The 12,103-nt window shown below is 44.0% G+C and overlaps 1 protein-coding gene across 3 annotated transcripts in view; it reads right to left on the minus strand.

The window, feature by feature from the left end:
• Window positions 1-12,103, minus strand: part of EGFR (epidermal growth factor receptor) — a 197,330-nt gene that overhangs the window by 34,430 nt on the left and 150,797 nt on the right. For all 3 annotated transcript variants that reach the window (XM_072791688.1, XM_072791690.1, XM_072791689.1), the window contains exons 8-14: window positions 11,799-11,915; window positions 8,544-8,670; window positions 8,371-8,444; window positions 7,439-7,529; window positions 4,601-4,800; window positions 3,351-3,483; window positions 1,434-1,524 (exon numbers count right to left, since the gene is read on the minus strand). In XM_072791688.1, coding sequence (XP_072647789.1) covers window positions 1,434-1,524; window positions 3,351-3,483; window positions 4,601-4,800; window positions 7,439-7,529; window positions 8,371-8,444; window positions 8,544-8,670; window positions 11,799-11,915 — 833 coding nt within the window. The remainder of the gene's footprint in view (window positions 1-1,433; window positions 1,525-3,350; window positions 3,484-4,600; window positions 4,801-7,438; window positions 7,530-8,370; window positions 8,445-8,543; window positions 8,671-11,798; window positions 11,916-12,103) is intronic.

Here is a 12,103-nt window from a genome sequence, read left to right on the forward strand (position 1 = left end):
TCTGCGCAGGGCACGATCCTGGAGTCCCGGGATCGAGTCCCCCATTGTGCTCCCCGCAGGGAGCCTGCTCCTCCCTCTGCCTGTGTCTCTGCCTCTCTCTGCGTCTCTCATGAATAAATAAATAAAATCTTTAAAAAATCTTTTTTTAAAAAAGGCATTTAACATATAAGCATACGAAATATTCATCACAGCTTCCTTAATGGGTCATGGGCATCGTTCTTTGACAAAACAATCTAATTAGTCTATGAGTATATTTATTTACCTCTTCATTGCTCAGATGGACTTTTCTGCATATGATATTTGAACGTAAGGGGAGACTCTGTGGGCGGCCAAAGACATTTACGGATGCAGAGGCGAATTTAAGAGAGCCCACATCTGTATTTCTCTAGGCACAGGAGGGTGGCAAGTGTAAGCACAGCGGTGGCTGCATAACTAACTGTGTACCAGGCTGAGTTTGATTCTGTTTATGGAACTTGGAGCGCCCTTGGAAAACTCAGAAGTGAGCGTATCGGGACTGCTCAGGCTGTGCCCACGTCCTTTCATAAAGGGACTAAAATACAACTGGTAGGAAGGATGTGCTTGTTGGTGAAGTTCTCTGATGTCTCCGCTTTGTCCAAAGACTGAGTGTTCTCAGAACCAGAACAATCAGATGACTAAGCATCACCAACAGCTTTCTTTCTTTTTTTTTTTTTTCCACAGCTTTCTTTCAATGATAAAAATGTAACCGAACGCCATGTGAGCTTGTGAACCGATGGCTTCCTGTGTAACCTGTCACACCTGTTGGCAGCCTCTACCTCAAAACACAGCCTTCTGCCCAGTTCAGAGGGAACTCCTGAAAAACGTTTTCAATTAGTAGATGCAGGTATGACTGTTGAAGCTCAAATCCAAACAGAAGTCCTGATAAATAATACTGAGAATGAACAACATTCGGAGAGTGGTGTGAGGGGGCCCTGAATTCTCACTTACACTCTTTAAAATATCATGCAGATAGAAAAAGCTGCGTTGAAAAGTTTTGCTGGGCGTTTCTTTCAAAATTCTTTGAATAACTGTGAACTAATGTTAAATAAGAATTTGACGTTTGATTAAAATGATAAAGCAAATGATGACAGATGTCAGAAATAATGAAAACTGGCTGACAGTGTACCCAGTCTACCATAGGCCTCCGTTTCTGGTGAAGGAGCAGACGTTATTAAACTTGGTAGGGGGTGTTGGACAGGAAGGGTAAGTGCTCCTGCAAGGTGGGTTGTGTGATGACGTCAACTCAACCAGTCTCCTGACCTGGAGGTCACAGCACCGCCCCCCCCCCCCCCCCCCCCCCCCCCCGCCCCCGGCTTGGTGGCTACAGAGTGTTGTTGGCTCATTGTCGTGGTTCTGCTGCTGGGAAAGCCTCTCCCTAGGATGTACGAGGGAATAACATCAACTGCGCTCCTCACCCGTCCTGTGCAGGTTATGTTCATGGCCTGGGGCAGGCATTCCGGATGGCACTGTATGCACTCCGAATTCTCCACAAACTCCCTTGGCTCCCTGAGAGAAGAAAGGAAACTGATCAGTGCCATCTCTAGGGATCCTGCTTCAAAATGCTGGGGGGTTACAACCGTCAGAGTTAATCAGACACAAGTCACCTTTCTCAGAAATGCAAAAAAGAAAAAAACAAAAAAACACAAAAAAAATTTAGGTCAACATGCAACAGTCAGGAATCTAGGACGATACTGTAATATGATAAACTGTATTAACCGAATCCTTGGTCATCTTCTATCCTGGACAAATGGTCAAATTTCATTTATAATCAAACATCTTGCCTGCATTTCTTTACAAGGCACAGTTTCTATTAGGCACACAAGCCAAAAAATGAAAAAAATTTAGTCCTTCAGAGGTGACCTCGCCCCTTGCCCCCAATCTCAGATTCGTGGATATCTGCATTAAGCTGGGAAGAAATGGTTAACTGTGGACTAATGCTCAGGAAAAGGAAGGAGAGACATTAAAACTTACTCAATGGTTATTAAGAAAAACAGTACGTAGGGAACGAAGGTGTGAAAATTTTTGCTTGTGATGGTTTCGCTATTCCTCAAAGATGTCTAGATGGATGTTAAGCAAGAAGATGATGTTTGATTGAAAAGGCAAAATAGTTGTGACAGCTTTTAACACTGAAATCTGCCTCTGCCTGGTAATTAACTACAGGTCTTCACTCCAGTGAATACACAGTGTTTACACCCACAACATGGTCCATAAATCCTCCCTAATGTCATTTAAACCAAATATGCCCAATTGTTTTTTTTTTTTTTCTTCCTTCCCTCCTTCTCCGGGTTACACGCCTGCTGGAGAAGCCAGCCATGCAAACCGAGCAAGTGCAGCAAGACACCAGGGTTCTCTAACAGAAAGGCTCCACCCTCATGGTTATTCTAATTTCCTCTCTCTCTAAGAAGATGTGGAAACCATGAGATTCATGTCTGTTTGCAGCAGTAACGATTGCACCAATATTTCTTACTTGTTGAAGCAACACTGTCAATTATACAAAGGACTCTGTTAGGTGACCGAGCGCACCTGCTAAAGGATTCCTACAGAGTTGGACTTGGGCTTCTCATCCTGTTCCTAAATATTTCTGGATCCGTACTGTGGCCCAAGCGCTGAAAGCGAACAAGAAGGATGGTTCCTGTAGCCATCTGTAATTCCCATGGCTCTTCTCTCTCACAAAATTTCCCCTTTTCTTTACATTAAAAAACAAAAAAAAGCACCTCTGCCTCTCTCTATCCTTCAATTTTACTTTCCTATTAATTTATTCTTAGTCATTATTTGAGGTCATGCAAAAAGCTTGACATCAGTATCAAGATTCCCACAGAAGCAACAGATTGGACTTTCTATTGATGGCAAATAAATTTAACAATGGTTATGTTATATGCTTGTTTATTTCTTTGTCCATGGTTACATTTAAAGTTATTTGCACAGTTTGGTATTTGTTGAACATGAAACAAATTAACCGGGAAATGTAATTTATACTAGGATATTTTGACATGCCAGGAAGAGTAATTCCAAAGAAAAGTCTAAACGGCTGTGGTCTTGGCCACACAAACCATTTCTGACTTTTCCATTTGTCTTGGGAACTCTGTGTGGCTGAGAAAATTATCAGGTATTTCCAAAAATAGAGACTCTCTAAATTAGTGGATAGGATTAAGTAATGAAAAAAGTTTGTTCATTTCCTTTTGTGATTAACAGTTGTCAAGAAATAAAGACCAAAGAAAAAGGGAAAAAAACAAAAGGATAAGTTTCAAAGTGAAGTAACTGTAAACCTATAAAAACAATCGCCTTATTATTATTTTTTAATGAAAACAAAAGGGGTTAAGAGATAGCCTTACCCCTCCAGAATGTTGCACTTTTCCACACATTCCTTGCCACGGCTGACGTTTCGGCAGGACACGCAGTCTCTCGGCCCTGGGCCCCAGCAGCCTTCTGAGGAGCACAATGGATGGCAGACGTGGCCTATGGCCTCTGAGAAGACAGACCGAGACACAAGGGGTCAGCTATGGCACAGTGACTGGAGGGGCCACTTGAGACCGCTCCTGTAAGTGGGATGCTGGGCTCTCTGTGACCTTGAGCTGCATGGACATGGCGGGGTGGGGTGGGGGGGCCTGGAAGAAGCGATGACACACAACGGGCTTCCAGAGGCCAACTACAAGTTCCTCTTCCCTGCGGGGAGTCAAGGGTTCCTGGCCTGGAGCTGGGTAGCATTTTGCGGATGAATGTCATAGCTGATGGAAACACAGGGAAGGTTTGTGGGCCTTGCCGTGTGCTGGGCACCATGCCAAGAGTTTTACATGTAAAATTCCATTTAATTCTCTCCCAAGCAGTGAGAATCACTGAGGAAGCCGAGGCCTACACATGCTGAGTAAACTGACCACAGTCTGGAAGCTGGGAAGGGCTAGAGTCAGGGTGTGACCTCAGATCTGCTTCTCCCAGTGACCAGGTAACGGGCACGCCTGGCTTCAAGAGCTGCCTGGGACTCTAAACTCAGACTAGAAAATGTCAGTGTAAATGTTCATTCTACCTGCACGCGTGTGCACGTGTGTGTGTGCACGTGCGTGTGTGTATGTGTTGCTAGCTACGTTCATCAGAGGCTAAAAGGTAAGATAATGTATACAAAACTCAGTTCTGTAAATTATAAATAAATAATTGATAGCTTAAATCTCAAGGCAAATCCATCCTATGACATGTGAGTGATTTGGAAACAATTCCAATGAACTTTACACGATAACTTCACATTTAGGAATATACAGATTTCTTTTAATCTGCTTCTTCAGGAATGAAAAATGTAACTTAAATGTTTGGGGATATTCCTTTTTAAAATAAATTTTTTTAAAGGATTTTATTTATTTATTCGTGAGAGACACAGAGACAGGGAGAGGGGCAGAGACACAGGCAGAGGGGAAGCAGTCTCCCTGCAGGGAACCTGATGCAGGACTCGATCCCAGGACCCCGGGATCATGACCCGAGCCAAAGGCGGATGCTCAACCACTGAGCCACCCAGGTGCCCTGTTTGGGAATATTCTAAATCAAAAGAAATGATCCATGTGAACCATCTCCACAATCAACCAGAGTGATTACTTACTGCAGGCTTTTTCATCTTTGTTGTTTATAATTTTGGTTTTCTGACTTGAAGTCCCAAAGAGTTTCTTCCAGTTTATTGTATTTGCATAGCACAATTTTCGGTTTCCAGAGATGATCACATCTCCATCGCTTATCTCCTTGAGGGAGCGTAATCCCAAGGACGTTATGTTCAGGCCGACGACCGCCAGAGAAAACTGGCCACTGTCGCGGGGAGAAGAAACATAACGTTGTTAAAAATTATGAAAAGATTATATCACTAAAAACGTTATTTTTATTTTCTGGACCACCTTCTGTTTACTACAAACTGCCTCGCACTGATTGTAAGTCATATTGCAGGAAGTCTGTATCACAACTTCTGAAAATTATAAGAGTTTTTTTTTTAAAGCTCCTCCAGGGAAAAGCCTGTTCCTTGTTCATTTAGTATCTTTAACCCCAGTGGCATTGTGGGGGCTGAATAAACGTTAATATCATTATTATATGCACTGCATTTTTTTTTTGTGCCTGGGAATAGAGAGCATGTTCTAACCTCTCAAATATCCAAATACGCTTCAAAAACCATAGGTTCATCTTTTCCACCCATGCATCCACCCATTCATCTATCCATCTATCTACTCACTCATCAATCCGTATACTTGTCTATGTATCTATGCACATATGCATCCATCGATCCTTCCACCTCTCTATTCATCCATCCATCACCCATATCCATTCATCTGTCCATTCACCTATTCACCCAACTATCTATCCACTCATCTGTCCACTCATCTATGCATCCATGCACCTACCCATCCATCCACCTTCCCACTCATCTATCCATTCATCCATGGATTCATCTATCCATTCATCCATCTATCCCTCCACCTGTTGATGCACTGATTCATCGATCTATCCATTTACTGAACAATCATTTGAACCACCCAACTCTGTGCTAGAACTCTATAAGGCTATCAATAGGTTTCCATCAAGTGATTGGGCAAAAGTCATTCACCCTGAAGGGAGGGAAGTCCTGAACAGGAGCAGGAAGGCAAGAAAGCAGCTGATGGGTGCTGAGAACCAGGAGCTACTGCTGGAGCAGAAGCCTGGAAGAAGTGTCCGGTTACTTGGACACCTTGAGCTCGGTTGTGGTCTGCAAATGATGGAAACCATAGGAAAGAGACTTGCATTTTTGGGAAGCTCACTGGACACCAAGACAGGGAATGGACTAGTTGAGACAGCACCGAATGAGGAGACATCATACACAGGATGACAAAAGTTTAACTTGGAGATTCCTCCTCTCTCCTTGTCTCTGTTTCTCCCTCAACCTTTTCCTCCTCCTCCTCCCTTTCCACAGCCTGCTCCTGAGGAAAGCGAGGAGCCCTGTGTAGGAGACCAGCAGCACCACTGTTTTAGAAATTCTCTCATCATGTGCTCACGGAAGCCTAGACACTGGGACAAAGCTGGGGTCACCTTCGTCTGGTGAGCCATACCTGGAGCCAGTGGCCACCCTGCCCCTCCATTTCTCATTAAATGTGAAAAGAAAACAAAGTAATTCTAAATTTGTTTAAATTCCTAGAACTAAGCCAAGTGGTACATGCCAGTCACCCAAGAAAATTGATCTAAATCTCTTATCTCTGTATAAATCTTGGGCAAAAGAAATATTGTTAAGAACTTAGAACAAAGGGTCTTTCCAGGGAAGCAATGTTAGCTCCATGGTTAGTACAAGACATGCACAGCCAAGATGGTTTTTAAAAAGCGATTATGTATTTTATGTATACTCTATTCAGATTTTCTTTAATATTGAATGATATTACGTAGTTGTCTTAGGGGTCAATTAATGGGTGATAGTTCTCAGCATTAGACTGTTTCCAAGGCAGATCTGACAAAGAGATTCTCAAAATTCTCAAAAAAATCTGACAAAGAGATTCTCAAAATTCTCAAAATTCTCAAAAAATAAGAGATCTCAAAAAGATTCTCAAAAATATTACGTAGTTGTCTTAGGGGTCAATTAATGGGTGATAGTTCTCAGCATTAGACTGTTTCCAAGGCAGATCTGACAAAGAGATTCTCAAAATTCTCAAAAAAATCTGACAAAGAGATTCTCAAAATTCTCAAAATTCTCAAAAAATAAGAGATCTCAAAAAGATTCTCAAAAATATTACGTAGTTGTCTTAGGGGTCAATTAATGGGTGATAGTTCTCAGCATTAGACTGTTTCCAAGGCAGATCTGACAAAGAGATTCTCAAAATACAAAACTGATTATTACTCTTAATACATTAAAGATGCTTCTATGTGAGTATTTTGCTGCTGGGAGTTGGAAAAGTGGAAATCCTGAACCAGACATTTAATGTTAAAAAACCTCTCAAGGGCTCCCTCTGATACAATGTGCTTATAAGGACACATCCCCTCGGTGCTCTTCTTGCCAAAAACACATGACCAGCCGTTCTACTACTACAAAACCAGTACTTTTTAAGATTGTCAAGGCTACAAGTGATAAGGGAAGACACAGGAACTGTGATAGATTGGAAGGGACTAAGGAGACATCCCAACTACGTGCCATGTGGGGTCCTGGGCTGGACGCTGAAACAAGGCATTCCCAGCACGCTGGTGAAATCTGACTGATGTCTGGTGCTGGAGCCATCAGCACGGCACGATGCTCATTTCTTCACTTTGTCCTCCTACCATGCGTAGGTGAGATGTTAACAATGGTCGGAGCTGGCTGGGGGACACAGGGCAGCCCTCTCTGTAGGATCTTTGCAACAGCTGCACGAGTCTAATTTCAAATTCTTTATTGGGTCTTATTTTAAACATAAATCAGTAAATAAATAAGCAATACACCAGGCTTTGGGCAGGCTCAACTTACTGTTGCTTTGTTCTTCCACGTATGATTTCTAGGTTCTCGAAAGCATGGAGGTCAGTCCTATTTTCGGGCCAGGCCTGAATCAGCAAAAACCCTAAAAAGGCAAAAAAGTAAGGCTCAGACACATGCCATGTAGACATGTTTTTTTCATGCGACATTTTAGGATTCTCAGGAGACTGCAATAGGAGCAGGAAAGGGGAACTCTTGATTTGATTCTTCTTTGTTGTCTTCATCGTGTCCATCCACGTGTAGATACAAGCCAAGGTGGGCACCTGCCTCTCCTCTAGAATTCCCAGCCCTGGCTGCATCTCTGCCACCACCAACTCCCCCCACAGGCCATCCCACGGTGCCACGGTCCTGACAGCCGGGTTGGGCTCCGTATCTGATGAGTCAAACCCGCTTCCGCTCTCGATGGCGGCTGCTGTGTCTTGACCTGTCATCACACAGAAGGACATTCGCATGCTCTCCTTACTTAATTCCAATCCTAAAAACAGTCTTGTTATGTAGGTCTAACTGCTTCCTTTCTGGGGGGAAAGGCAGGGAAGCTCTGATGGGAATCATGGACAAAACGGGCAGGGACGTGGGGTCCAGTCTGTGCCTGTGAGCCTGTGTCGTTCCCTCAGTGTTCGCCCTTCTTCTGCCTCCACCCGAGAGTCACTGGGCCATCAGCATGGCTGGCCGGGCCGAGGAGACGAGGGTTAAACATGTTCACACAAAACCAGGAATGACTCAAGTCTTTGATTAAAGTGCTCACGCTTCACACGCAGGGGAAATAGCATTTGTGAGAACTATCAAAGAACTCATTAGTCACTAATGACAGAAGTTCAGACGGAATGTTTTTATGACGCTGAGAGAGAAGAAAATGCATCTCCCGGCTCACTCTCTAAAACACCCAGTTCCCATTCATGTGCATGTGACATGTTAGCAGCACACACCTGTTATTTCCTTGACAGTTTTCAGGATATCCAGCTCCTTCGGATCTAGAGGTAGGGTATGCGTGAAGGAGTCACTGAAACAAGAAACAAAACGATTATTGATCACCAGTGTCTACCAGTGAACAAAGCGGATTTTGTGTTTCTCTAGACCAGACACTTAATCTGTTACTTACCCTCTGAATGCGACTGGCAAGATATGAAGGTCTCCACTGATCGACGTGCAGTTTTTGAAGTGTTTAATGTTTGTAGCATTTATGGAAAGTGTGTCTTTGAACTCTCCAATCCCTATTCCATTACAAACTGTAAAGACAAGGAGATGTTTAGTCCAACCACATATGCTGAATTCAGAAGAGCCCAGGTTCCACAGGCAGAGGAGGGACGGAAGAGATTTGTAGCCGTGAGACTATCACTGCCAGGACATCATTCAGTCATTCAGCATTAATGGAGGCCTGCTGGGTACTGGTAACTCTGGCGGGGTCCAGGGTTACACTGGTTGGAGAAGGCGATGCCGTCCTCAGGGCTGTTGCTGCCCTAACTGGGAACGCAGTCTCCCCCTCCTGATTTCCCACTTGGTCTCTAATTGCTCGTAACCATCCCTCCTGGCAGTGCAATTCCCCTGAGGACAGCAGTGCCACCGCGGCCCGGCTCTCACCAGGGCGCTCCCCTAAGACCCAACACCTTTTGATTGTCCTTTTTTTTTTCTTAAGATTTAATTTATTTATTCACAAGACACACACACACACACACACACACACAGGCAGAGAAATAGGCAGAGGGAGAAGCAGTCTCCATGCAGGGAGCCCGATGTGGGACTCGATCCTGGGACCCTGAGCTGAAGGCAGATGCTCAACCCCTGAGCCACTTAGGTGTCCACCTTCTGATTGTCCTAACCTGGTTGCAGCTCTGTCATCTATTTTAAAGAAACAAAGTACATAGATTTCTTTTTTATTATTATAAAGAGTAAGATGTGCTCATCTGAGAAGGTTGAAAAGTATAATGAGGGGATGAAAATAACCAGAGTTTCTACTACAGGATATCCTTCCAGCTATCCTCCATGGTTATGTCACACCAGATATGTATTTCCTTTTTTTTTTTTTTTTTTTACTTATTTTGCTGTTAACACTCCTCATATTATTGAAACTATTCACGAACATGGGTTTTAATGGCTGTCTTATATTACGTCATAGGGAATACTGTAATAGCTTTTATCAGATGAACTTTTTCCCCTGTGTTTACTTGAGCAAAAGGCTTTGATCTGTGTCCTATTGTTACATCAGTCTCAAATGCCCCTTTCCACACTCTGAGCCCCTTTATTAATTTAGATCCACTCCTAAATTTCCATTGCAAATGCCACCTCTACCCGAAAACCCATTTATCTGTTGTAATGCTTCCTCTAGAGTTTGCAGAGCAATTTGCGTACCTATCTTCCAGACTTTTTCTTGACTCTGAAGGGTAATCACTGCAAATCTCCTTGCTCAGGATAAGATCTTATTCTTTCCTCCCCGTGGACTTCTCGGGGATGCAGTCAAGCCCTGCTGTTCCACCATCCCCATGCTTCACTCCACTGGGCGTCCCTTGCAGGAAAACCTTCCCCTGCTGACTGGGGTGTCCACGACCGTCCCACCAGCTGGGTCTCCAGGCTCACCCTGTGGGCCAGCCTCCTCTCTGGTTCTGAGGAGCTGCTCTAAGGACTTCTGGGTTGAATGGCTCATCCTGTGCTGCATCTAGCACAATGGGGTTATGGGATTCATGGCCAGGCTTCCTTAGGATTCACAGGGTCTGGCTGACAATGGAGAATGAGGTGGCCAGAGGAGGAACTGCCATTTAATTAGAGGTCTGGCAGGTGATTCCCTGTGTTTATTCAAGTTCTCTCCTGCTCGTGTGCAATGGTGATGGGGGGGTTACTTTAATTCCTGAATTCAGAATGAAGATTTATATGAACTTATCTGGAGTGATTTCCAGGATATATTAAGGTTAAGAAGCAAAGTGCAAGGAGTTTAGTCAGGACCTTTTGAGTAGAAGACATGACTGGGACATGGGATGTGCCAAAGGGATGCAGGAGGCCTCTGGAGAGGCTCCTCCTGGCCGCATGTGGGACAATTTAAGCACCCAAATGAATGACAGGAATGGATTTCTAGAAACTGAATAAAGGATTCCATGATTTCACATGGGAACTAAACTTTTTTAAAAAAGGAATGCCAACTAGTAAGTGAAGACATGATAGAGAAAAATCACTATTTAATAGCCATCAGAAATCTTTACTGATTTGTCATCATCAGTAATGAAGTAACATGGCATCATAGGCTACCTGATGAGATACAACGAGAGGAAATCAACACAACCTACACAGTGCTCCTTCCCACAACACTCAACTTGAGTGTGGCCATAAGGGCAAACCGCCAGTGAAGCCAAACTGAGGGACACTGCAAAATACCTGGCCTAGACTCTTCACATGAGGTCATGTGGGGAGAAGGGAGAAGAAAAGCCAGTGGCAGAGGGGAGCTGAGATACAGCTGTCAAAGAATGAAGATACTGGAGGCAGGACATCTACATGAAACCCATCATGGGTGATTGGGTTCTGGATTGATAAGCAGCTAAAAATAACTTAATCAGCAATTGGAGAAGGACAATCATCATATGGGAATATAAGAAATAGTGAAAGGAAAAAAAAAAAGAAATAGTGAAAGGGATTATAAGGCAAAGGAGGGAGACTGAGGAGGGAAAAAAATGAGAGAGAGACAAACCACGAGAGACTCCTAACTCTGGGAGAAAAACAAAGGGTTGCAGAAGGGGAGGAGTAGGGGAGGATGGGGTGACTGGGTGACAGGCACTAAGGAGGGCACTTGATGGGATGAGCACTGGTGTTATAGTATATGCTGGCAAATTGAATTTAAATTCAAAAAAAAAAAAAGGAAAAAGGAAAAAAAATAAAAATGACTTGATCGGGACAGGAGGGGGAAGCCCGAATTAAACTGAATAGCAGAAAAGAGTACTGAGTTGATGTTAAATAATCCTGAGCGTGAACCTTTTATTCCTTAGGAGAAGGAGGAAGAAAATATGCTGACAAATGTAGGGGTGAAGTGTTATGATATCTCTGTCCTATAACTCAGGAAAAAAGTTGACCAGGGCATGCACACACACACACACACACACACACATGCAATGAGGCAACACACTAAAAAGTGGTGAATTTATGTGGAAGGTGTACGGGTGTTCATTGCTCTGGTCTTGCAACATTTCTAGGTGTTCGGAAATTTTTACAAAAACGACAATTATAAAGGCTTCTAATAAGGAGGAGTCAATTGGCATTGAGCGTCCTCCAAGGACAGGGCCCAAGATGAAGGAAGAGATTTGCTCCGATCTCTTCCAAGTATGACGCGGAGGGGGCCTGGGGGGGGCTTCACGACCACACGCTGTGGGCTTCCTACCTTTGCGACAAGGCCCCTCACACTTCTTACACTTGCGGACACCATCCTCCTCCACCTCGTAGCTGTCAGAGCTGCAGGCGCGGACACATGAACCGTGGTCTGTCACCACGTAGTTGCCTGGAGAGACAAGGAAGCAAGGTGGCGAAAGCGGCACCAGGTGTTTCTGGGCCCCACACCATTGTCTCATGTTCCCCTATAAAGGGGCCGATGAAAAGGGCCTATAATCCTCGGGTTTTATTTACTTGAAGGACAAAGAATGAGAGGCTGCAAACAGAAAAGGAAGCAGGTTGGAGAGCTTTAATGGC

This window comes from Canis lupus, chromosome 21 (assembly GCF_048164855.1).
Source record: "Canis lupus baileyi chromosome 21, mCanLup2.hap1, whole genome shotgun sequence".
NCBI classification, from domain to species: domain Eukaryota; kingdom Metazoa; phylum Chordata; class Mammalia; order Carnivora; family Canidae; genus Canis; species Canis lupus.